Here is a 27,123-nt window from a genome sequence, read left to right on the forward strand (position 1 = left end):
GACACTCACACGCTGAACGCGGGACAGAAGAACAGATCTCACCAGGTACTAACAATTTGACTTTATTTTAATCTATGGTTAAGGTTAAAGATTATTACTTGTTGATATTTAGACTTTATATTACTGAATGAATGTAGGATTTAGGAATATATTTGTACAGAATTGTTTAAAAGTTTTTTAGAGAAATGTATCAGTTGGTTTTAATGCTCAGTGTTTTTATAATAAAACCATTAAAACCATAAAACCACTTTTCGCCACGTTATTTATGATTTACGACAGCATTTTTTTGGTAAATACAAAGCTTTTTCCTCAACTTTGACAGCTTTTTTGACTTAAAGAGAAGTGTTTTTTTTTTTTACCATGCAACTCATATTTCATCCTGTGAACAGAATTATTATTTTTTTCTTTAACTTTACTAACTTTTTTCAACTAGTATTTAATTTACTATTGGCAAAATAGCAAAATAAAAAAATAAAACATTTATGCATTTTTTTTATTATAATAGTAAAAACTGTCGATATTTTTGTTATGTACATAATGTAAGTTGTAGAACAATTTGTATTAGATAGAAGTGCTATAATAATAATAATAATAATAATAATAATAATAATAATAATAATAATAATAATAATAATAATAAAATCTTCTTCTTCAGCAATAATTAATATGTATATTTCCATGTAATATTTGATGCTAAATGCAGTCGGACGAAGACTGTTGATCACTTGTTGAATGCGATGATTGTCAGATTTATTCCTCACTCTGATCAGCACTCAGACAGAGATGATGGTTTTATTATTTTCTTCATGTGAGTCATTTTTCTCGGGTCCTGATCTGGATGTGTTTGGTGTGTTTGTGGTGAGATGCCATGGATTCCTCCAGGACTCTGCTGAAGTTCACTCATGAGTATGAGAGTCTGATGGAGATGGACAGAAACAGCGGGACGTCACTGAACGTCTTTGAGGTTTCATATTTTATTCTTTTAAAATGTTGTCATGCTCATTTGCACCTTGCTGATTGTTATCGTGTTTTTCTACAGTTCGCTTTGAAGGGTGACGCCCCGGCGCTGGAAGGTGACGTGAGTAATCTGGGCATGAGGGACGACGGCGGTGCCTCACCGCTGCACTACGCCTCCTCTAAAGGCCACATCCGGGTCATCAACCTCATTGTACAGATTGCCGGCTCTCAGGGTCAGACACAAACTCACTCACGGCCAATAACAACATCTATCACAGATTATTAGCAGGAGTAAAGTTTAATTGTGTTTGAAGAGATGAAGAGTTAAATCGACTCAACTGTAGACCTTAAAATGACCCGGAATGCAGTGTGGTCTGATGCAATAATCTTTTTAACAAGACCATCTCCTGCTTTTAAAATCTGTTATTCAAAAGCAAATGTAGTGTAATTGCAACAAATGAACATAAATCCAATAAATAAAGTTAATGAGATTATTAAAAAGATCACAAAGTTTATGGTATTTTAGTTAGCTTAGTTTTCAGGACTTTTCACTTTAGTAGTAAAAAAAATGTATTAAACAATGTGTCATGATAATTTATATCAGGAAACAAAATAATAGTTAATGCAAAAAAAAAAAAAAAAAAAACCCTGTAAAAAACGACTTTAAATCAAAATATAGTAACACATTTCTATTATATGTCTCGAAATAATATTTCTATTATTAGCAGGATAATTATTCATATGAAGATGTTCTATTTACAAGAAAAGATCTACTTTATAAAATATAAAAATAAAAGTGTAGATTACAGACTATAAATTGTTGTAAGTATCTCCTGATGTGGAGCTGGGTGATTTATCCGACTGAGAATCTGTATGGAAATGTGTTACAGTAATTGAATGTAATGTATTCTGAACACATGATCTCACTTCTTCGCATGGACTGCTGCATGTTCCCTGTCTGGGCAATGTTCTAAAAATAGAAGTTCTAACAACATCAGGAATATGACTGTGGAAGGATGATCTGTAGTGTGTGATGAGCTCATACATCATAAAAACATTGTTTTGGTTCTGAGAGAAATTCTACATGCTTTCCACTTGAAACGTATATACAGATGTAAACTGGGTTGTTATTCACATAAGTGTGGAAATAAACTGCATTTTTCTGACGCACATTTCCAGAGGTTTCTGTGTGCTTCTCCATCATTGAGAACTCTATTGTATGTGTGTGTCTAGAGCTGGACATTGTGGATGATGATGGGAACACACCCCTGCACTGGGCCGTTCAGCAGGATCAGCTTGGTAGCTGTTCGCTTCTGCTGAGTCTAGGCGCGAATCCCAACATCCTGAACAAAGCGGCGCTCTCACCACTGCACCTCGCTGTCAGCCTCAGACACAACCACATAGTGGAGGTACAACCACATACAACATCATACTTCTTCTTACCTGTGTAAATTTACAGCGTATGATGTGGAACATCCAGGAAAGATCACTTCCTGTCATCACTTACATTATAAGAGCTACAAAAGCTCATCTCCTCACCAGCTTCTCTTTATTCTCTCTCTTATATTTAATAAGCCGAAAAACATTTTTTCCCCTTTTCTCCAAAATTTCATCTTGGCTAATACCTACCCACCAATCAGCTCCCTCCTATCACATAAAATATACCACCCAGAAGGGCGGGGCTAGCCCTGTCTTCTCTCTTCTAAATGTATGAGCTCACAGACAAGCACAACTGTGTTGAGTCACTAGAGTGTCACTTTGATTGACAGCAGAAAGTGAAAGAAGGCCCTTCCCATCCAGAGAGCATGGACAATTTACACTCTTGGACTCCCAGGCTTTGATTAGCGATGAGGATTAAAACCCATAATCTTCAGACAAAAATTAATAATAATCTTCACCATCACAATCCAGAATCCAGCAGAGCTGTGGGATAAGTACAAATCCCAGATCAGAAGAATCACAAAGCAATTGACATGATTGACCACAAAGATGAAAATAAACATGATTCTCCGATTAATATCAATTTACAGAAAACCCGATTAAAGATGATTTATTTGTATGACATGAATATGAGCTTCACACATGCAAAACAGATGATTTTTATTTTCCATTTTCACAGCAACTGCTAACACACAGTGAGACGGACGTGAACCTCGAGGGTGATCTGGGAAACACGCCTTTAATTCTGGCTGCTTCATTGGACAACCACGAGGCACTTCTCATGCTGGTAACTAATAACACACTGATTCCGAACATTTTATGGATAAATCGTTAAAAAGAGTTCAATGTTTAAACAGTGTCATACCCTCCATTATAGCAGGGTAATCAGAACAGGAAGTATTGACCTTATAAGGAAATCTGTGCACATGATGCATAAAGTGAGACAGTATAAAGAAGTACATTTTAAAAAAAACATAATTTGCAAACATAATCTCAGAACATTCTAATATGTTATAGTTTTTAGACTAACAGCATGTCCACAGAGACACGAACAGCGGGTACACCACTGATAATAAATGCTAAAATGTTTGTAATTGTTGATATGATGAAGTTTTCCTCTCATTCGTAAAATTAATAAAAGGAGTCTCCAGTGGCAGAAACTGTAATCATGCCATCAGTCAGTATTTAAAATTTCATCCCAGCAAAAGAACGGTGCCAGACTGTGCTGCCAGAACAAGCTGGGTCTCTTCCCCATCCATGCTGCTGCCTTCGCAGGAGCCAAGAGGTCCATGGAGATTGTTCTCCAAAAAGGTCAGATATCAGCTCTGTGTGTGATCTGATTAAATTTGGACATTTATAAAACCATCAAACCATTTTCTCCATGCAGGAGAGGAACTGGGTGTGCCCATTGAGAGACACATAAACTACGTGGACAAATCCATCTCCAGTCCTCTTCACCTGGCCGTACGTGGAGGAAACCTTGAGGTCATCAAGCTCTGTATCAATCATGGAGCCAAAATCGACCAACAGCAGGTAGACAAATGAAGCACAAACATCAAACACAAGAAGTCCATTAGGTTTTACATTTCTTCTAGAGCTACGAGGCCAACGCAAGTCTGTCACGCTAATCAGTTCCCATTTAACTCAGTCATATTTCGATGGTTACTCTCTATGGTCTCTAGGTTCTTTGGTTCCAGCTCACTTAGCTTCCAGAAGAATCCTACAGGGACCTTTTTTATAGAGAAACATTCTACTGTGGCATTCTTCACAGTACCGAGAATAATTTGGACATGACCACAAAACCATTTGGTTTTTAACACGTGATAATAAGAAACAGCATAAAAAAATTAAAGAAACCTGAGCGTATCTAATATTTTCTGTTATGATCAAATAAATGTCAGAATATGTAAACTGTTTCAAGCTTTTAAAAGGGCTAAACACATAATTCATTAAAATTAAATTCATTAAAAGAATTTAAATTTTAGACAAGTTTGCGATCATCTGAGGTATTTTTCCTCTCTGTGTTCCACAGTGTGACAAATCCACCGCTCTGCACTTAGCCTGCACTCAGGGAGCCACTGAAGCTGTGAAGGTGATGCTCCAGGCGTACAAGAGAGTGTGTGACATCATCAACATCACAGATGGAGCTCTCCAATCACCGCTACATAAGTATTGACACCCTGCAGAGTTCTGGACTCTGATTGGTGGTCAGGGGTTGATTAATTGTCTCTAATAGCAGCTCTGCACTGGTTTATATTAATGCACTCGATCTGATACCTTATCATTTCTATAGCAAAGTTCACAGAGACTTGTACAGCACAGTGATAATACACAGGATTAAACTCGGTTTACATGGAGTTGTTTACGTAACATGTATTGGAAAGATATTAAATAAAATTATTTTAATAAAATTTTTTAAAATATACCTTGTATAATTACTGTAATTTTTCTGTGGTACAAAATAAACTCTTAGGGATGTACTTTTTTGGGGGAGTAATCACTATTACCATATCACCCTCAGTCTCATTATCTCTGATGCAGGGCAGCCATTTTCGACCACTACGAGCTGGTGGAGTATCTAATCTCACAGGTGAGAGGATCTAATGAAGTGCAGTGCCATAAAAATCATATACAGCATATTATGCTCTGAGCAGCTACAATGCAGCTAGCTAACACCCTAGCGAGCTATCAGTTTAGCCCTGAGCCTACCTAAAACTGCGGCTAAAAGTGCAGCTAGCTAAACACCTTACTGTTTATCCATTCAGCTATTGAGCACTCTGTCACTGTAAGAATGCTGGTAGTTGGCTTCTTTGCTAGATATCACTGTGTTTCAGGGAGCTGACATTGACTTTATCGACTGCAAAGGCCACTCGCCACTGCTGCTAGCGACAAACTGTGGTGCCTGGAGAAGCGTGACCCTGCTGCTGTCACATGGTAAACTCCAGAGAACTCTTTACAAAGATTCACTGAGAGTGGTGGAGATAAATGATGCTGGATTGCTTGTGTTTTTGTGCCAGGTGCTGATCTGACGGTTAAAGACAAAGCCGGGTGCAACTTCTTGCATCTCGCCATCTTGCAGCCTCGAGGTCTGAAGAACCTTCCACCTGAAATACTGCAGGTGATTTCATCACTCTGCTTTCTGACCTACATCTCAATACAATGCAGATCGAAACCTTCATCATCTGAGGTTCTTCAGCAGTTCTTCCCCCCTCCCCCATGTCTCTCTCTCTCTCTCTCTCTCTCTCTCTCTCTCTCTCTCTCTCTCTCTCTCTCTCTCTCTCTCACGCACACACACACACACACACACACACACACACACACACACACACACACACACACACACACACTTTTTGTATTATGTAAAGTTTGCTGATGAATTATGTTATTAAAAAACCTACAAGGTTTTACTGCCACCTACTGTTCAACTAAATCATTGCATCTGAAACACTTTACATTAATGTATTGCTGCGTTTCAATCCACTACCCTGATCAGCTTAGGTGAACTTCATTAGATATGATCTCTTAGATGATTTATTACTTACTGTTTTGAAAATGTAATATTTTATTATTGCTGCAGCATGAGAGTGTGAGAGAGCTGCTGAATGATGAAGACTCAGAGGGCTGCACTCCTCTTCACTATGCCTGCAGGCTGGGAATCCCTGACTCGGTGAAGAACATGCTCGGTCTGGACGTCTCACTTGACCAAAAGTCCAAGCAGAAGAAATCTGCCTTACACTTTGCAGCTGAGTAAGTGGATAAAGAGAGAAATCTCTAGAGAAACCTCGGGAAAAAAAAAGAAAAAAAAAACGCTTAATGGACCATCATCTCCAGGTGCAAACATCTGAAGTGAACTTCTGAGTATGATGAGATGTCTATGATTGTAATCAGTGATATTAATGAAAAGAAGCAGAAATCTCCATTATCAGAAGAACTTACCTTCATGAGTTTAATCTCTAATCTCATTTCCAAAAGCAACAACTCTTAAACAAATTTTCATAAGTAGAAACTCTGATCAGGCTCAGGAGTAGGAGAAAAGATCATCATGAGTTTAAGGAAAGGTTTTGATATAATGTCTGTTCCACATAAGCAGGAGCTCTGATATTGTCATTTCCTGTAACATCGAGGTCTCTCTGATTTGCAGGTATGGAAGGATCAACACATGTCACCGGCTCCTGGAGACCATGACAGACACACGTCTGCTTAACGAGGGAGATGAGAAGGGCATGACACCGTTACACCTGGCTTCACGCGGCGGCCATGTTAAAGTGGTCGAGCTGCTCCTCAGGAAAGGTGCCCTGTTTCACAGGTACAGAAGAAACACCACAAGTCATTTACCAACACACACAATAAACACTTTGTAAGGTTTATGAGTAGAGCTTTTGATTTCACAGCACCATTATAGTGAACATTATCTAGTTGTGATCATCTCCAGGTGTGAGAGCTTAGAGAAGACACATGTGGGATCTGAACTCACAACCTCCTGTTGATGAGTACAGACACTACAGCATAGAGACCTTTCTGTTTTGTTCTGTGCAGTGATTATAAAGGCTGGTCCTGTTTACATCATGCTGCGGCTGAGGGATACACACAGACCATGGACAGCTTACTCATCTCCAACATCAAGCTCCTGGACAAAACCGATGCAGACGGCGTATGTTTCAGCCCTTTACCTGCTTCTGGACACTGATTGGTGGTCAAGTGTTGATTAATGCTCTATACAAGCAGCAATGACTGTAGCGCAGGTCTATATTAATGCACTTGCTCTGATAACTTATCAGTTCTATAACAACAATTTCTGTAAGATGTTTGTGTATGATGTGCGGATGGAGTCTCCAGTGTCAGTGCTGTGAATCAGTCAGAGTTTAAGATAGAACTTGTAGTTTTCCCACAGCTGAGATTTCACTTTTTTGCAGTTTCTCAGTAACACGACGAGCTGCATGTTATTGAGAGAATAAAAGACTCTGGTGAGGAGATGAGTTTTTATAGCTGAATAACTGAAGTGAGAACAGGATTTTCATTGTAATTGTAGCTCTGAATTTGCTGTGTTAAGAGGTGAGAAATAAATATGTTGGTGTGCTGTTACAGCAAAATAATCAGCTACAGTTTGGAAACTATCTAATGAGTGAAAGACCTTTGATAAATCGAAACATTGTATACTGGATGTACGTGATGATAGTGGTGATTACTGGTGCATTGTTGAATATGTTGTAATAGAACACGGCGCTGCACTTAGCTGCTAGAGCTGGACACGTTGTTGCTGTTCGCCTGCTGCTGAACCGTGGAGCGCAGATCCTGCTGAACCGCAGCGATGCCTCCTTCCTGCATGAAGCCATTCACAACGGGAGGAAAGATGTCACCATCGCCGTGATCGACAGCGGCAGGTAGGTATTGTCAATCCCATCATGCACGGGACTTACAGACCAGGTCCTAATGAAATATCCGTGGCCTGTGTATCTGTCTTATTGATGGAGACGTGGCCTCTGAGTCTGTCAGTCTTATTGATGGAGACGTGGCCTCTGAGTCTATCAGTCTTATTGATGGAGACGTGGCCTCTGAGTCTGTCAGTCTTATTGAAATTTCCCTACTTTGAACATTTATCATTTTATTTTGGACTGTAGCCACACCCAGAAATTTAAATACTTTATTCAGCTGTTATACCACCATGACATATCCCTCTCTGTGGAGCGAATGTGGTTCAGCTCAGAGTTAAAGCTCAGGTGTGTGTTTACTGTTGTAGGTGTGAGGAAGCTATCAGCACGTTTAAACTGAACTCAGCTAAACACTGTGCTGTCCTGGACATGATCGAGTTTCTGCCTGAGTGCTTCAAGGTGAGCTGATGATTAGAGCTGGAGTAATGCTTACGGATGATATCAGTTATATTCGAAAAAATACATTTTCTTCTTCTAGCATCTCTTAGACACCTGCATTAAAGAGTCAGAGGAGGACGTGAACTCCTGCAGCTACTACGTGGGTTCATTCACGATACAATTTTAATGTGAAAATTTCTTTTGAAACCAGTAAACTCATGTGTTAATTCCTGTCTCAGCTGGAGTATAATTTCCAGTGGCTTCAACAGCCTATAGAGTATGCAGTGAAGATGGAGAATTCAGAGAATGAAGACGAGTACAAACCTCTAGCTGCACTCAATGTCAGTATTTTAGTTAAGAAATTTGACAGACTTGTACAATATAATAATATGTACTTTATATAAAGTCTTCCATTTTCCCTCATTATTTTCAGGCCATGGTGGAGTTTAATCGTGTCGACTTGCTGACTCATCCAGTGTGCAAAAAATATCTGGAAATGAAATGGTGAGTATTGCAATGTTGTGTTTACACCACGGAGCTGCAGAGTTCTGGACTCTGATTGGTCAGCTGTTGTCAGCAGCTCTGACAGTAGGGCAGGTTTATATTAATGCACTCGCTATCGTTTCCATAGTAACGCCTCACTTACTTGGGAGGGGGTGGGCGTGTACATTAACTAGGTGACAAAATGGAAGGAGTCTCCAGTGTCAGTTCTCTGTAACAATCAAGTTAAACAAGTTAAAGCTGTGGCTTTTCCCTCCCTCAGGAGTGCCTACGGGATTAAAGCTCACCTGCTGAATATGATCATATACACACTGGGAGTTTTCCCGCTGACTTACCTGATCGTCAATCTGCGGCCCAACATGAGCGTGGAGAAAAACGTGACGACTGTCAACATGGTCACTAAGCCCCTTAATCAGGTGCACCCTCTTTTTGAAAACAAAAATTTTAGTAAATTCAGACCTATATGATTTAATTCTAGAAGCTTCCTGCATATTTAATCAGGAAAAAATAGAGACCATGTTCTGTTGGTTAACCACAAAATAGGCCATGGATAATTTTTTTTTACAGCAATGTTATTTCATCACAACCTGCATGTTTCTGGTCCTCGCCATGAATTTATACGCAGTCGGCAAAGAAGTAGTGCAGATGTGTCAGCAGGTACGATGCGGAACACTGGATGTTGTGATGTATGAGCAAATCACTCAGATGCAGCAGAACAGCTGAATGATATGTTTTCTTGGCTCCAGAGGTTAAAGTACCTGCAGGACATGTCGAACGTATTAGACTGGGCAGCGACCATCTGTTCTCTGCTCTTCGTCACTCCTCTCCTGCTGAATGTAAAGAAGACATGGCACTGGCAGGCTGGAGCTCTGGCGTCTCTCATCTCCTGGGTCAACCTGCTCCTCTACCTGCAGCGGTACATCAACATGCTCATGCCTTCACACTTTTCTGTCTCGACCCTTAAAACTGTTCTGAGCAGTTTTTCTTTAATCATTGTTTAATCTTTGATGTTTATCCAGCATTTAGGTTAGTTTGTTTATATAGCTGTTTATATAGTTTATTAGCGTGTTTATGGAGGGCAAGCGACTTCAGTAGCTACAGCAGATGCTGCCTGTTTTTTTTTAAATACTTTTACTCCAGCAGTTACAGCAGTTTCCAGATTTGGTAGTGTTTTATGGTAGGTAAATTACAGTAGATTGCTAATTTCTTATCACGTTTCTCAGCAATTACAGTAGTTTGACTGTTTCATAGTGTAATTCCAGCAGGTGCATTAAAGTATAATCTGTTATGTTAGATATAGCATATCATTCAGTATACCTTTACTAGGTAATTTGCCTAATTGTGTGTTCTGCCAGTTTGTTCATTTCTGAGTATTTGTGGTAGGCGTGTGCATTCTGGCATTTTGTGCTTCTTCTGTAGTTATAATATTTGCCTGATTATTAATAGATAATTCCCTGGATTGTTAGAAATGCTGCTCCAGGAGCTACAGCAATTTAAGGTCAAGAGAAGTTTAGATGTCATGAGCCTTATCATTATTGTGTGTGTTTGTGTGTGGTGTTGGATTTCGAGATGCAGAGTTTGTATTTCTACCCAACACTAAACGTCTCACCGTTCACTGAAACTCATTACACTGATTTAATGATGATATACAGCCCGAGTGGCCGACGTCACCTCTTCTCTCTGTGAGCAGGTTTCAGAGGTTTGGGATATACGTGGTGATGTTTCGGGAGATCTGCAGGACGCTGCTGAGCATTATTGTGATTTTCGTCTATCTGATCCTGGCTTTCGCTCTGGCCTTCTATGCTCTGATGATCAAACAGGTGACTTAATATAATCCCAAGATTATTTTGCCAAGATCAGTGCAATACTATGTAGATTACCAAAAAAAAAGGATACATGCATATAATGACAATAAAGGAAATGTAAAAAAAAGTGATGAGGTTAACATTAAATGAGAGGACATACTTTATCACGTTTCACCATTGTCTTCCAGAAACATTTTGGCCGTGTGTTTCTCTCGTTAATGCAAACATTCGCCATGATGGCAGGAGAGATCAACTACCAGGACAACTTCCTGAAACCCTACATAGCCCAACAACTTCCCTTCCCCATACTGACGTACTTGATCTTCGCTTGGTTCGTCCTGCTTGTGCCGATTCTGCTCATGAACCTGCTAGTGAGCTTTAAACACACTCGTCCTTCAGGTCTCTCCCTAGTGATGGGTGGAATATCTTGCATGTGACACATTTCTGAGTGCTGTGTGGTTTATTGTAGATCGGTTTGGCTGTTGGAGACATTGCAGAGGTGAAGAACAACGCCTGTTTGAAACAGATAGGAATGCAGGTGAGTGCTGTGACCTTCCTTAAGATTTCATGTCCTTACAGGCCACACCTCCATCTTCATTGCTCCGACTGATATGCAGCAAGGCCACACCTCCTCCATTTAAATGATCTTATAGAGGCCATGCCTCCTTTATTGTGATTGACAGACACAAAAATAACATTTCATCATCAATAACATGCAGATTGAACTTCACACTAATCTGGAGGAGCGCCTGCCTCACTGGTTCATGAAAAGAGTCGACCAAATCTCTGTTAAGGATTTTCCTAACAAGTGCTACAAAGGCAAGGTAACGCAAACACAAACACACTCGTGATGAATGTTTATTCCTACAGAACTGTTCGACAAGCATGTTTCTGTGTATCAGAGGTGGTTCATCTGTGGACATGAAGTGAACAAAGTGAGAGCACGACTCTGTTCCAGCACACGGCAGAGCACACAGCTGGAGAGAGAGCTCATGAAACAGAAACACAGGTAACACACCTACACATGTAACAAAGACACATACAGGTCCCAGAAACACCTACCTTTTTATTAGTCAAAATTATAGTAGGATTTTTTATGGTGTAGACGTGTCTGTGTGTGTTCAGACTGAAGGACCTCACCGAGTCCATGGATAAGCAACACAACCTACTGAAGCTGATTGTGCAGAAGATGGAGATCAACTCTGAGGCAGAGGAACATGACGGGCCCCGAGTTGTGCATGACTTCACATACAAGCTCAGTGCCAAGAGCAAGTGGGGACCACTACTGCGTGCCGTTACAGCCAAGAGGAAGTGACATCACCACTTAGGAAATGCAGACACTGGATTATAAAGCTTGCAGGGTTTCCCAAAAGGGCTTGTGTTGTCGTGCTGGTCCTCTACAACACAAATATTTATACCACATCTAAGGATCCTGAGAGGAGAAACTTCCGTACAGAGCAGTGATTATTTTCCTCACCTTCTTCCGGCTGGTTATTAAAGTGACGGCAGATTGAAACTCAGGCTGTCAGAAAACATAAATTAAACTAAAAAAATTAAAGACTGCTCAGGATCCATGTGTTTTAAATGAATTCATTAGTTGTAACATATTTTGGGAAACAGAACCAACTAAATTTTATTAGAATACATCACAGAAGGGTGCAAAAATAAACACTAACTACAGTAATGCATGGAATGAGCATTAAAAAACAAACAAGCAAATTAAAAACAAAAACAATCCAAAACACAAAACAATCGGCTCTAATTCACACTACATTATCTATTTTGGTAATTATTTATTATTGACCTTTACTGTAAAGTAGACTGAAGAACATCACAGCACAAAAAAAATCTGTTATGAAGATTTAGATCAAAAAGTTGAAAATAATAAACCATCGAATCCTGCCGCCGTGACGCCGACTCCACTCTCTCACCCTCGCTCTCGCCTGACACAGGTGTCTTCACTGATTTTGGAAACATTTCATGACTCTTTGGACTTTTTTGTTTCACCCTTCATCATTGGTCTTTTCCTTTTTATTCCATTTTGCTCTGGAGACAAAAAAAAAAGACTAAGGATTTAAATTAAACAAAAAAGTACAACAACAAAATCAAACAAAGTAAATTAGTCTGACCTTTGGTTGGTTGTTGCACTCTCTGGGTGAAGGGAGAGTGGGCGGAGGTGGAGGAGGTGTCAGGAAGTGACCTGTTCTGTTTACGCTCCTCCCCTAGACCCAACTCAAGTGCCTGCCCTAAAGAAAGGGGGTGGGGCATGAAATGAAGGGCAGAGCGTGCATGAAGGGGGAAAAATCTGTATAGGATTGTTTTTTTTTTGTTCGTTTTGCTTTTATATTTTTTTAACCCCTAAGCAAACATTAAAAATAAAAGAAAAAAAATAAGCATGTTAGCAAACACACCCAGCGTGAAGGTTAGTCTTTATAAGGACATAAAACCTGCACACTAATCTGTATGGAATCAAGTGATTAAATGTCAACGAGTACGAGTTTAATAAAATGATATGACGTATTAAAAAATGTCTTGGCTGAAATGTTTCGTTACACAAACGTTCATTTCTCTGAACCAATGAAGCACAGACACAGCAGAATGAGATAATGAACACAGGGATGTTTGTGTAGATTTTATAATTCTTGAAAGAGATTTTACAAAATGCAATGCTGAGTTATGTTCATGTGAAATTAATTAGGGGGGGAAAATAATCACTGGTTTGTTGAATAAGATTGTTAAATGTTCACTGGGAATTTAGTAGTTGATTCTTTTTGGTGAGTCGAGTCAAATGATCTGACTCACTGAAAAGAACTGGTATGTTTATGATGTTTCATAACCCTAAAGTTTTCTATTTATTTTTTTTAGTGCTGCAGCCAAAAATCACAGATTGTTTAGAAGAAAATGAATGTTTCTTGCTGAAGTGACTGATGAACCGAAGACATGAGTTTAAAATAATATTTAAATAAACATATTAAATGTACATATACTGTTTAAAAATCAGCTTTGAACTCTGCTGTAAGATTCTTTTTTATGTGTTAGTGGCATGCAGTGCGTGCGCGTGGACACACACATACACAACACACACACACACACCCCCCACACTCCCACACACACACACACAGCCAGAAGCTGCCGCATCCTCAAAAAAGGATGAAACACATTTATTGATTTTTTTAAATTTGCGTACAAAGATTCCACAAAAATCATTTAGGTTCATATCACTTACACCTGGAGACTATCGGCTCGTTTCCATGACAACAATAAAACTAAGAACATTACTGGCTGGTGTACAGGTACTAATGAAAACAACACTCATTTCAACAAAACAAAACTTAACCAGAATAATCTTACTACTACTAAAAAGAAGACTGCATATTAATACAGTTGGTCTAACAATCTACCAGCTTTTACATGAGATGGGAACATGAGACGAGCTTATTTTAACAGGGTTCTAAAGAAAAATTAAGATTATTTACTCAACGTGGATCAAAAATGCAAAATCATGCCTGTTAAATGCACAATGCTTTTCTCGCTCTCGTCTTTTGCTTATTGTTGTTTTATATTTTTAGCTTAAAAGCAGTACACAGACGGCAATGTGCATTCAAGCCACACAGCAAAGTGCTTCTGGAGTTAAGAGGAAAATAAAAACAAAAATGTAACTTTACACCATGGTCCCTAGAATGAATTGCACCCCGGCACCCAATACTGACATTCTGCTTCATAAATATGTTTACAAAGAAAATGAATACTACTACTACTACTACTACTACAACTGATAAGCTTACAATAACGGTATAGTGGTCATCTAATGACGATTAGAAGAGGAAAATAAAGTACATACATTTGAGTCCTAACTTTGCTAAGTACCGAGGTGTGTTTACTTGTGTTCCAGTCGCAGCAGCTGTTCCTTACCATTTATAGTTAGAGACTTTAACTGTCCGTCTTCCTCCACTTCCACTCGTTCTTGTCCGTTCTCGATGATCCTACATCCAAACACAGAGCTTTCATTGAGAAGACCTTTAAAAATCACAACACTGAAATGTGAGCAATATAATGTAAACTGTATAATACTGCCGGAGAAACAATAAGTATATCTCAGTGTTTATAAGCCAGTGTTAAACTTGTGTTTAAAATCACTGTGCAGAAACCTTCTTAAATAGTATTTAAACACTACAATGCCATATAATAATTTTACAAATCTGTTGTCTAATGTCCAATTGCTGACATTTTCCTTGTTGATGCTCAAAGTGTTGAACGAGAGTGTTGAGTGTAAAATCTCTTTCAGCACTTGATGACTTAAGATGTGAGAATTGGCATGTCACTGAAAGCCTGTTTAATCTGTCCAGTTAATTATATACATGTTAAATGTTCACCGATTTTAATGTGTGTATTAAAGCATTAGAAAAAAACAAACAATGAATTTAGAAATGATGAAGCATGTGAATGCAGAGGTGGGAAGTAACGGAGTAAAAATGCTTCTTTACTGTACTTAAGTAAATTTTTCTGGTATCAGTACTTTACTCCGCTATTTATTTTTCAGACAACTTTTTACTTTTACTCATTAAATTGCCACAAATATCTGTACTTTTTACTTCTTACATTTTCAAAACGGACTCGTTACTTTTAGTATTATTTCTTCTCATTGTGCGCTGTTTCCAGCCTATCATCCTATCATTGTGCGGCTTTTCCCCCATGTGACTGGTGTACTGTATTATTTACTGGCTATCAGACATAGACTAAGGATACTGGAGCTAACAATGAGCAGCACGCCTACAAAAGGAATGGCTAATGTTAATTCAGAGGGAGTCACCGATGTTAAAATAACTAACAACGAGGACATTCCTGAACACACATGGCCATATATGTGGGAGATGTTTGAAAAAGGATTCCTGGCGATTGCGTTGCGTGGCTTCAGCCCCCTGTCTGTAATCTCAGCCACCCTAAAACTATAAGTATAATTTTTACTTTCATAAATAAACAATAAAAATTACGTTGAAATGCAGGACATGTCGTCGATGGGAAAGAAAATTATTTATCAGTTTGATCCATGAGCGTTTTTTTTAACTTTGCTTTTATTCCATACTTTTACGCGCGTGTGTAGTCTTTCAAAAGTGCGTCTTCAGCTGTCTGCTTTATTTGAACAGAAAAGCACAGGTACGCGCAGCGTGCACGCGCAGTCAGAGCTGGAGGCGCTTATCTATAACGTTAATCGGTGGAAAGACGCAAAGACGGCAACCAAAAGCAGTGAAATTTCACTATTCTTATTACCAGAGTTGTCATATAATATATAATATAGAACTCTTCTGTTTTAAATTCTCACTGAGTGCTAAACCCCCTAAAGATGAAATCCTAGAACCGCCCCTGGTGTCAACCCAAAAAACACGAAGTGCTTAATTTAATTAACATTAATTTTGTCATTTGTAAAACATCACAATAATTTTGAGTTGTTTTCAAGGACAAAGCTGGAATCTCCCTACAGTTTGGGATATGGCCTTGGTGATACACTTGGTAAACATTATATTTCCAAAAGTATTGGGTCACCTGACCTTTCCTGCTATATGTGGTTGTTTTCTGATCCCATCCCTACTGAACACCTTTGGGATGAATGTGAACGCTGACTCCACCCTACCTCACCTACATCAGTGCCTGTCTTTCGTAACACTCTTGTGGCTGACACAAATATCCATCAGTACAATCCAAAATTATATATTTATATATACACACACACACATATATATAAATAAAACATGACGTCCAGTTAGCAGCATGACACTAAACAGGTAGTAGTATCGGCGACTTTTTACTTAAGTACATGTCAGAGCCCATACTTCTTTACTTTAACTTGAGTAAAAGAGTGTAGTCACTACTTCTACTTTTACTGGAGTCTTTTAAAAAATGAGTATCTGTACTTCTACTTGAGTAAAGGATGTGTGTACTTTTGCCACCTCTGTGTGAATGATCTGAAATATTCCAAGATAAAACGCTGTTACAGCCCTGCTAGAGGTTTATGTGATTTATCTTGCTGTCCAGATGTCGTACCTTTTCGTGGTGATTTTTCTGCCGTTGACGATTTTGGTGGATGTGGACACGGAGCGGACGTTTCCCATCCCGCTGCCCCCCCCACCTCCAAACGAGGTGGAAGAGAAGGACGTGAATCCGCCTCCACCCATCTGTGCCATCTGACCAAAAGAGCTAAAACCTGAAACGCGCACACACAGAGTGATTGAACGTGTATCAAATCGTTTTCTGCTTTTATCTAGACATATCAGCTGATCTCAGATGTCTGACCTGTATCAAATGAAGTAAACGTTGGCGCAAAAGACGGAAAACCGCCAAACCCTCCGAAACCTCCAAACCCGCTAGAGAAGAACGAGCCGCCTGTTCGGCTCCTGCTCATCCCGCGCGGATGCTGCCGTCGACCACCACCAAAGAAATCATCTCCAAATGGATCGTTTCCTACAGCAGAACCACAGAACAACAAAGCTCAGGAATCCCTCCATTACTGATTCTTAATTCATGTGAAGTTCATTAAACATAAAGCAAAGTAAATCAGGAAAACAATATACAATAAATACAATGTGTGTCTGTGTGTGTTTGATGTTAAATTAAAATAATCAGTGATGAAGCAGTTACTGTCATCACCCAATGGTTGACTGTTTCCCTGTAACACAACTGTGTTATTCCCCTTACACCACAGCAGTGTGCCAAGATCACATTTTTAATTTATTAAACTGTGTCATCCTTCTTAAACTGATGAGCGAGTGCAATAATTAGGGCTGTGTATTGGCAAGAATCTGGCGATACGATACGTATCACAATACGGGGTTGCGATACGATATGTTGCGATACATTGCGATATTGTAAGCAAGGCGATATATTGGGATATTTCTTATTTTAATTATAGGATAAAGTTTTAGGGAAGTTGTCAAGAACACCACCATATGCAAACCTTAGCAAAATACATTTCTTATTTAACCAGAACACAGTGGGAACTGCATTTGCATTAATTAGCCCCTGTAACATTCAATATGATTGAACCACTTTATGTGCAGTATGAATAAAGGGGGAAAAATAAAGTGCTTGCAGGATTTCTTAAATGTATTAAATGTGTTAAATTTAATGTATTAAATGTTAGCGGTTATAAACAGACCATATATATTTTTAGACCCTGCCTTTAAAGCTTCACAGTTTCAGTTTACAATTGTAGCATGCAGTGTCCTAACATTTTGATCTGAACAAAAGAATTATATCTGCTTAATATCAATGAAAAAATAAAAATGCTTGCAGGATTCCTAAAGAAAACAAAACAAATATAAACAATAAAATATTTACAGATGTTGAACATTCTCAGAACCTTTAAACTTGGATTTTATAGGTTTCTTTGATTTGTATTTTTATTTGTCTTTTTATTTAATGTCAAGGTTTTTCTGAAGAAAGATATGCTGCTCAATATGCTCAGATGTCAGGGCACTTCTATGCTCTTCTTCATATATATAGCAAACTATTTTAATGTTAACATTAGTTAACATTAGTTTTCATTTTCTCATACTAATGAGTATTTTTGTTTTAGTAACATGTTATTACGGAGATTTTTCCTGTGTACGGAGGAATAAACTGTTGTGAGTGAAACGTTTGTGAGTTCTCCGTTGTTTTCGCAGGCCTAACATTGAGGAGCTATCCTAAATCTCCATTAACGTGTTACTTCCTGTCACTGTTTAAGTTCAGAGATAAGAAGACTGCGATCTAGCGGTTGGGATATAAACAGAACAAAATGAAACTGCCATGAATCTGTATAATTCTTTTTCATTTATTTATTTTATAAATATCGATATTTTGTTTGTGAGAATCTATACAATATCGCCAAACAAAATATCGCGATACTCACGTGTATCGATATTTTCTTACACCCCTAGCAATAATATGAAATGCACAGAACTCAGCAGCTGTGTGGTGTGGCTTAATACAAACAGTAAAAAGAAATAAAAATCCAAATGGATTAAACTACAAATGTTACATTTTTGCTAAAGTTTGTAGCTGTTTTTGATACATTTGTATAAATAAATATCTAAGTTCTCACCAAAGAAATCAGCAAAAGGGTCACGACCTCCAAAGAAATCCCTGAAGACGTCTTCTGGATTACGGAATGTGAAACTTTCGAAGGGGTCGCCGTTATGGTAGCGTCCTGCTATAACACAGAGTGAGAACCAGATTAGCAACAGATTTGGTCTTAGTGACCGCTCTGCGTTCGAATCCCATGACGGACAGAAGATCACCTATAGTTAATTTTTAGCTACTCAGAAATTAATTGTTCTGAACAAATGCATATCATATAATACACTGTGTTTACCTCCTCCACCTGCTGACAGGCCTTCTTTACCGTACTGATCATAAACAGTCCGCTTGTTGGCTGCAGGAAGACAGAGAAACAAAGACATCAACTTAAAACCGGGGAATAAACTATAATTATGAACTGCAGAGGAATCTAATCTTTACTCATATTAATATTAATTTTACAATATTAGATATATTGGATTTTGCTTTCTAATATTTAATCATATATCCATGGAAGTTACATTCAGACAAGCCATGTTTATAAGTTAATAGTGGACATGGTTAGTCTTTTTCGCCTTGATCCTGACACGTTGTGCTAGAGTAATTCAACAATAACATCTGAATTTTCCCTTCAATCTCCCTCTGCTAAACTAGTGCTGTCTCAAACCCAGTATTTGTGTAAGATTCTAGAGCATTACTGAGCACTAACATTTCTAGATTTTCTAGTTTACAAACAATCTGGAATGTAACGTCAGCGATTTCTGCCTGAGACACAGCTCATGACAACAATCAGGATGACATGGGAAAGTTTTATAGAATCACAGAGCTTGCCAGTGCTCATTATGTCTGGGACAGACTACTATCTTAGCCTGGAAGATGATAAAGACAATCATAGGTTGGAAAAAAACATTCAGAGAAAACTAAACAAGTATGACTTTAAGACTCTCCAGTAAATTTATGGCTTAAAACACACAACAATTAGACATAACATTTAATTTAGTAACACAGTTATTAATTTAAAAATCTAAAAAATGTTCAATTGTGATGGATTTGTTGTTTACAAACTCATAATTTTTATATAATAAACAGCAGAAAGAGTCAGTGAGAGCATAGCATACCATCTGACAGGACTTCATACGCCTCAGAGATCTCCTTAAACTTCCTCTCTGCTTCGTCCTTGTTGTCTGGGTTTTTATCTGGATGCCACTTCAAAGCAAGCTTTCTGTACCTGTGTAACAGACGCAGCCATATGAGCTCATATCACAGTTATTACACTGTTACAACAGGTTTAAAGATTAGAGTTAAGGCATAGCCGTAAACATAAAAACAAAATGAAAGAGACAAACATATAATGCTAATCATAATAAAGGCTGTATATCAACATGTGACCACAACACATTCTCAGAATGAAATCATCTGTATCTAGTCACATTCTAACCAAGAAAAATCTCACTTTTTATTTAAATATGCATCTCATTTGCAAACGGATGCAGAAAGAATCAGTGAGATCAGACACTTACGCTTTCTTAATGTCATCCGGACTCGCGTCTTTCGACACTCCTAATATCTGGTAGTACTCCAACATGACTTCACACACACGCACGCACACACACACACGCACACACACTGCTGCTCAGGTCGGAATACAACCTGAAACATGAACATGAAAATAATAAGAAATTAAATCACAGCAGGTTAAACACAGCTCTGAGACAACGTACACACAGGAAAGTGGAAAAAAAGACTGAATCCGACACTGTCCTGTGTGCGAGTTTGTGTGTATATATGTTAAGGTGTGCATGATATGTATAACATATAATGCATCCAGTATTCAGACTCCACTTATCCAGAATTCAGACTCCACTGCAGCCATCTTCTAATAAAATCAAGGTCATGCACACTCTCACATGCTATTTGGAGAATTTTGTTATGGACATGGTGTTGGGGGGTGTCGAGATCTGGATTTGCTTTTAATAATCGTCCATCTCAGCCAGTAAAACACACAGCATCACATCATGTAATAAACGTTTGGGTTTAAAAACAGCCCCAAAAAAACAACATGTTACACCCAAACCTACAACATCTTACAATGAAAAGCTCTTAACCATATGGCCTTTGTGCATTTCTGATCACGTCACCTTCTCTCACTCCACCCAGCCCACAAATCATTTTATTTAAAGTCACGAACATGAAATGTGAAAATGAAAGTGTAACCGCCTCAACTCACCTCATCACAACAGCTGACTAAAGCCCTGTTCTGACGCTATTAGTTCTCAATGTGGAGGTGTGACGGAATTATTCCTCTGGTATTTTACTCTGAAATGTTGTCAGAGATTTTTCATAGAAACATTACGCTGGGGATATAAACCCCATCTGAACCGACATGTGGAGAAAGACTGGGTTCTGTTCCTGTGGGGGAAAAGAGATTCTGTGATTTTACTCTGGAATGAAAGTGCTCCAGAAGCGCTCGCGCTTTCTATTTTTAATTGTCTCTTGTTGAAAATTAAAGTATAAAATGCAGAACCATTACATCTAGGCGTGGTTTTAAAGGCTGTGTCAGAAAACACCACTTGAGGGCTTTTAGGGAAATTATTATGTTCCTAATTAAGGTGCTGATCATCCAGATGAGGTTACACCCACTTTAACAAACACTGATGTCTACAACTGAGCAGCGAAGGTTAAGGGCCTTCCTCAAGGGCCCATCAGCTGCTTGTCCTGGGATTTAGATCAGAGCAAATAAATGTGTTAAGTATTAAGATTTAAAATCATTTTATAAAGACACGTCGAGCAGATCACTGGAAACTGACACAGCTCTTTGTGTCAGGGGTTTTTTTTTGCTTGTAAAATGTAGTCACTTGTCTACATAGTGATATAGTGAACTCGTATAACCTGTTCGTACAAATATAATGGTATAAACAAATAAAAAGTGTGCAGTGTGAAGGTTGTGAACATACCGTGTGTAGTGAGAACACGAGACATGGCTGGATTATTTTATCAGTCTCTCGTCTCTACTCGGTTTTCCGGACTAATTTTCCTGACTATTCTAGACTTTTCCAAAACATGTTTTTATTTGAGGGTAAAGCCATAATATTAATAATGTTCAGGCAGGTTATTAACCACATACAACAACACGAAACCGCAGTGTATCGCGCTGTGTTTACAGGATTTGGAGGAATAATAATGGAATCTCCCGTCTGAGGTAATTAGCATAACAAGCTAACGAAAACACAGGGACCTCGACTTACGGATTCGTTTCTATAACGACGACGTCTGGGACACATTCGTGCTTTTTATTTTATTTTTTAGAAACATTCATTAGAAAAGAACGGAGCATAGTTTTTGTACGCTATGGTTCACAACCCGAAATATAGAGAAGCTGCCATTGTATGTAGCGTATGGCGAACTATTCTTTATTCCAACTGTATTCCGGAAGCCCCGCCCCTCATCTATGATTGGCTAATTCCTATTGAACTGACGGAATAGCCAATCAGAATTTGAAGTACCACCCAATCGAAGGGGAGGACGCGGACATTGCCAGAAAACAAGTAGGAAAGGAATAACTCCTGACTGATAGAAAAAGGGCAGTTTATTAAATGTTTAGCAAAGGGTAGCTCGGGTGTGTAAGACACCTTGACGGAAAAAAACAAAAAATGACTCCCAAAAGTAACATCCGCACACGTTAATAAGCACCTACCTGTTTGTTTTGTCAGCGGCAGGTGGTTTAATTCTGCACCTCTGCTACACGGAACAGTCCTTAAACAGCGTTTCTTTCAGTGATAAACACAGCAGCTCGGTTTTGCGCATTCACCGGAAATGTTGCTGATAACCTGCAGCCGTCTAACGTCACATCCGGTCTCATGATCGACACTGAAAGTCTTTTGTGTGCAGAAATAAGAGAAATAATCGTTTTATTTCGATTTTAATTTTCAATTTTACGTTTTTGTAACTTTTATCTTTTACATTTTATATGTAATTTGTATCTTAAATTAAATAAATAACGTTTTATAATTGTAATAGAAAGGTATTTTTATTGATTTAGACCTAAACATGTAAGAGAGGAGGAACAAAAATAAATGGGATATAATTACTTAAATAGTGGGCTGTGGAAATTCTGTCCTGATTTTAATTAAAAAAGAAGAAGAAGAATATTTTCAAATCAAGATTATACGTATATATAGAGATTAAATGTTTGTTTGTTTATTTATTTATTTATTTATATTTATATTTTATTTTTTACCAACATAAACATTAACCTTTATTTAAAATTATGAAAACATTTGGGCATTCTAATTAAGATAACATTTTGGAGCATCCCACAAAATTCTCCTGCAGTCTCCTGTTACGTCGACATCCTGTCGTCAGACAAATACTGGTAGTTTACTAGAACGAGAAAGATGGAAAGGGAATGACATCAACAATTAAGCATAGGTGAACACAAGGAGAAAAATGGCACTGTACATAAAACTACTTTTAATTGACTGCAAACAAAATACACACTGCCATGGTCCCAGATTACATAGTGATGGAAGATCTTTGGAACAACGAAGCATCCACAGCCTGAATTCGATCACTGAAAAAAGGCACAAGCAAGCAAAGCATTTTACTTTTTAAACATTTGTGCATTTGATTTATCATTTTACTGAGTATATGTTCACTGCAGTGTGTATTATCAAAATTGATTTTACTATATTTATTTTATTACTCACCTTTTATGCACAATATGGACAAAGGTATGTGAAGTAGGAGTAGAAGAACTCTAGTGTCATGCAGAGAGCCCTGACTCTGAATCAACCCCACTGAACTGGAACTGGAGTCTCTTCAGCATCCCAACATCAGTGTCTGATCTGAATAATGCTCTTGTAGCTGAATAAATACAAATCCACACAGCCACAATCCAACATCTTATGGAAAACCTTCACAGAAGAGAAGAATGGAGCTGATTATAACAGCAAAGAGAAGTTCAAGTTTGAAGAGTGAGATGTTCAACAAGTACATACATTATGGGTTTGAGGGTCAGGGGTATATAAACTTATATATAAACTCAAATATAGTAGAATCTATTCTTAAGGTTCAATGTTAGTGAGGAGCAATAAACAAACAGTTTCTTTTAATTTGGGTCCTGTGGGGATGTTTCACTATGTTTTGTATAATAATTCTGGAGTCGTCTTTGATTTCCATCCTCAGTCTGAAGTTTTTTCTGAATTTCAGGTCTGTATCGAAGATCAGATATCTTTGTTTGGTACACGAGTGAACATCACCTTCAACTCCTTTACCTTCAACTCCAGATACCAGTGATATATTAAATCTCATTTCAAATTTATACAGAACATTTATAGATAAAGAAAAGCAATTAGAAGCTGAAGATAATCTGAGACATGAGGCTTCGGCCTGCTGTTTGAGCGTTTGTAAATGTCTGAGTCATGACAGGAGAGACGGTGTAGAGGAAGCAGGTGCTTCTTTACTTCTCCAACCTTCATGTGGCTCTTGTTATGCTGGATTGTACATCTGTCTCTCACCGTCTGCACCCACAGATTAGACACCTGGAACATTGCAAGTTCCTGTGATTACATACAGTTCATCAGGAAGAAGTTCTTCCTCCTGTGAGAACATCAAACGGAGGAGAATACGGACAGGATTTATTTATACAGCAGGCTGTTAAAGTTGACTTTATGCATCCAGATTTGGAGAGAACAATGAAGAGTTTTAGGTTTTCTGATGTTTACATCAGTCGCTGTAACTATTCATGACTAGATCTGTTTACTCTGTCCTGCTGTTAGAGTGGACTTTATAGTACATGCAAAACCATGTTTGATTAATCATAGGTTTACTTTGTGCTCAGTTTGTTTAGATGTGTGTGTGGTTGTGAGTTTACAGACATGACATTATATACTCATTTAGGATTTCCTATCTGTAAGAAGAGATATTATTTCAAAATCAAAAAATTTCCTTCTGTAATATGATTTTGTCAGAGAAAATTCATCTCCATTTTGATTTTAAACTTGAATGTTTTGACATGAGATTCAGTCCCAAAACAGAGGACTAAGCCTAATCACACTGCAGTCTTAGATTAAATTAACTTTGAAATGTTGCCATGTTGCCATGTCACACAGATGTTTTTGAGAGAAATAAAAGACATCAGAAGGATCTCTGTGCTTCACTTTTAGTATCTTTACAGGAAGCTTCTGAATAAACTACATGGTGTAAACCTCAGAGGTTTATTGGTTTGCGACTCAAGTTTAATTCCAGATTCCAGACTGGTGAGTCCTACACACACACACACACACACACACACACACACACACACACACACACACACACACACACACACACACACACACACACACACACACACACACACACACACACACACACAACTGTATGAAGTTTTGAGGTCCTCAGTTTGAGGACTAAACTCACACCCTTCTCCTCACGAACACAGAGCATTCACCTACCAGTGTGTTTAAAGCTGAGACTCAGAAAGCATTAATCCGAGTTCCTCTCAAGCCTTTTATAGTCACATCACATCTCCTCAGGGCTTAAATCTATTTTTATCACAAGATATTAAATAACAGCTCAGGAGAAGGCACAATCAACATCAGAACAATCAATCCAGACATGCTTGCCTTTTCTTAGCTAAAAGACATGCTTGCAATTTTATTAGCTAAAAATCATCTCTTAATCTCTATGATGTGAATTTTAATTTCTAGGTTTTGTAAAGCACATTGAGACTTTTATATCTGCTTGTATGGTTAAAGAAATGTATTATATATATATATACATTATTATTATTATTATTATTATTATTATTATTATTATTATTATTAATAATAATAAATCTAATGCAGTATAAATGTGAGAAAAAATCCAGACATGATCTTAATTTAAATGTCTCACACTCATTATATATAAACACAAGAGAGTGGGATTATAAGTCATTATAAACATCAGATTGAGTTGTAATTGTACCTCTTTTTTCTTTTTCTTCTATGTGCTTTAACATTTCTGATAATAAAGTGTAGCTGATGTGATGTCATGTGATTGTGGTCAGCTCCTCGGCTCCCCAGCAGGGGGCTTCACAGGACTCTGGAACCAGAATGGACCCTAAACACTGTCTGTTCTCGTAAACTAATGAAGCCGGTGTGAACAAATCTTTCACTCCATGATGATAGCACACGCATAAAGAGAAAAGATCAGAGATTTAAATGACTGGGTGATGATGGAATTGATGATATCAGAAACACATATGAGATGTTCCTGTGTTTAGGATAAACACAGCTCAGGGTTAAAGTTCTCTTGATCTGAGTTCTCTCATTTGTGGTCATCAGTGCATCTTCACTAAACATCTCAGTGTTTATATTCAGATCAGTGTAAGATTCTTTCATGAATCTGTCATTCTGGATCTATCGGTACAATTACGGTGCAGTGCAAACAGCGCCTGCTCTTTTCTGTCAATCAATTGAAGAACAAACACACACACACACACACACACACACACACACACACACACACACACACACACACACACACACACACACACACACACACACACACACACACACACACACACACACACACACTTTGCTACATGATGTCTCTTTTGTCATAGCACTTTGTCTTTTTTCAGGACAGAGAGATGGACTCATTAGTCAAATAGCAAGATCCTGCAAGAATGTAGCTTTCACATGTCACTGCATGTTCAAATCCTTCACAGAACCAACACTTCACATTGAACAAAAATACACATTTAGATCAATTTAAAAATGACTTACAGTACAATCTTTCTTGCAGTGGTTAGTAATAGACTCCATATCTGAACATCAGAGTAACAGCAGTTAGACTCTTTAAATAAAATAAAGCTTCATAAATGTTTTTTATGGCAATAAGAAAATGTTCTGTTCTGTTAAGATTCATTTACTGAAGAGTTCTTCAATTAACCAAAAAAATGGTTCTTCTATGGGATCACTGCTAGAACCCCTTTTTGGTTCTTCCTGGCACCTTTTTTTAAGAGTATACTAAGACTCATCGCTCAAGTTCATGGACTCACAAAAAAAAAAAAAAAACCTCAACACTTCCTGACATAAAGTGTGACATTTTCTTGATTCACTTGGGTTCTCCTTGGGTTCCTGGATTTTTCAAAGACAAACAAGATTTCCCTAGATCTCTGCACCACTATGAAGTTAGGAGACCAAAAATCACAGCAAAGATCAGGACCCTGCTAAGAGAACAAGAACCCTTTTTAATATCATGATCCCATACAGAAGTCTTTGTTCTCAGACTGTACTGAGATATAACTGTTAAACTCCTTACAGTTTGAGCTTGTAGCACACACATCTTCAGTCTCTGCACACACTCTTAGAAAAACAGGGTCTTTAAGGCCTCAGGGACTTCAGCCTTCTTCCAAAATCAAGTTCTACATGGAACCCTTTCTAACAGATAAACACTGAGCTCATCCCTTCATCTCATGGTAATAATAGTTACAGATGAAAGGTCAGCAGTGTGTGTGTGTGTGTGTGTGTGTGTGTGTGTGTGTGTGTGTGTGTGTGTGTGTGTGTGTGTGTGTG

At 38.1% G+C, this 27,123-nt stretch overlaps 2 protein-coding genes across 7 annotated transcripts; one reads left to right on the plus strand and one right to left on the minus strand.

The window, feature by feature from the left end:
* On the plus strand, positions 1-12,072 carry trpa1a (transient receptor potential cation channel, subfamily A, member 1a). Of its 3 annotated transcripts, XM_027142815.2 has the most exons (28): positions 1-45; positions 864-964; positions 1,040-1,190; positions 2,191-2,366; positions 3,077-3,184; positions 3,600-3,708; positions 3,785-3,930; positions 4,430-4,566; positions 4,939-4,987; positions 5,232-5,331; positions 5,415-5,515; positions 5,975-6,144; positions 6,539-6,703; positions 6,934-7,048; positions 7,612-7,778; positions 8,135-8,225; positions 8,305-8,364; positions 8,444-8,545; positions 8,638-8,708; positions 8,968-9,121; positions 9,273-9,362; positions 9,452-9,621; positions 10,396-10,525; positions 10,699-10,881; positions 10,980-11,048; positions 11,230-11,334; positions 11,413-11,519; positions 11,636-12,072. In XM_027142815.2, the coding sequence occupies exons 2-28, from the start codon at positions 869-871 to the stop codon at positions 11,823-11,825; spliced, it is 3,312 nt and encodes a 1,103-aa protein (XP_026998616.2). In that variant the 5' UTR covers positions 1-45; positions 864-868; the 3' UTR covers positions 11,826-12,072. The 3 variants fall into 3 exon arrangements, with proteins under 3 accessions (XP_026998616.2, XP_047662527.1, XP_047662526.1); XM_047806571.1 differs by having other exon boundaries at positions 864-1,190; XM_047806570.1 differs by lacking the exon at positions 1-45 and having other exon boundaries at positions 699-1,190.
* Positions 12,073-12,080: 8 nt separating this feature from the next.
* On the minus strand, positions 12,081-22,414 carry dnajb6a (DnaJ heat shock protein family (Hsp40) member B6a). 4 transcript variants are annotated; one of them, XM_027142812.2, is made up of 11 exons: positions 22,257-22,388; positions 20,790-20,971; positions 20,083-20,212; positions 19,681-19,790; positions 18,858-18,917; positions 18,588-18,695; positions 16,799-16,966; positions 16,550-16,709; positions 14,423-14,493; positions 12,640-12,756; positions 12,081-12,556 (listed from the first exon to the last, which is right to left on the minus strand). In XM_027142812.2, the coding sequence occupies exons 3-11, from the start codon at positions 20,145-20,147 to the stop codon at positions 12,489-12,491; spliced, it is 927 nt and encodes a 308-aa protein (XP_026998613.1). In that variant the 5' UTR covers positions 20,148-20,212; positions 20,790-20,971; positions 22,257-22,388; the 3' UTR covers positions 12,081-12,488. The 4 variants fall into 4 exon arrangements, with proteins under 4 accessions (XP_026998613.1, XP_026998611.1, XP_026998614.1 ...); XM_027142810.2 differs by lacking the exon at positions 20,790-20,971 and having other exon boundaries at positions 22,257-22,414; XM_027142813.2 differs by lacking the exons at positions 20,790-20,971; positions 22,257-22,388 and adding an exon at positions 21,517-21,954.
* Between the last annotated feature and the right edge of the window lie 4,709 nt (positions 22,415-27,123).

Source organism: Tachysurus fulvidraco, chromosome 22 (genome assembly GCF_022655615.1).
Source record: "Tachysurus fulvidraco isolate hzauxx_2018 chromosome 22, HZAU_PFXX_2.0, whole genome shotgun sequence".
NCBI lineage: Eukaryota > Metazoa > Chordata > Actinopteri > Siluriformes > Bagridae > Tachysurus > Tachysurus fulvidraco.

What these genes read in the sequence shown, in the direction of transcription:
- trpa1a (XM_047806571.1), top strand. Translation starts at nt 869, where the DNA reads ATGGATTCCTCCAGGACTCTGCTGAAGTTCACTCATGAGTATGAGAGT. An exon ending in GCCGTGATCGACAGCGGCAG is followed by an intron (nt 7,779 to 8,134) that starts GTAGGTATTGTC and finishes TTACTGTTGTAG; the next exon opens with GTGTGAGGAAGCTATCAGCA. An exon ending in TCACTAAGCCCCTTAATCAG is followed by an intron (nt 9,122 to 9,272) that starts GTGCACCCTCTT and finishes TTTTTTTTACAG; the next exon opens with CAATGTTATTTCATCACAAC.
- dnajb6a (XM_027142810.2), bottom strand. Translation starts at nt 20,147, where the DNA reads ATGTTGGAGTACTACCAGATATTAGGAGTGTCGAAAGACGCGAGTCCG. An exon ending in CCGGATGACATTAAGAAAGC is followed by an intron (nt 19,791 to 20,082) that starts GTAAGTGTCTGA and finishes TCTGTTACACAG; the next exon opens with GTACAGAAAGCTTGCTTTGA. An exon ending in AAAGTCTCTAACTATAAATG is followed by an intron (nt 12,757 to 14,422) that starts GTAAGGAACAGC and finishes CCCTTTCTTTAG; the next exon opens with GGCAGGCACTTGAGTTGGGT.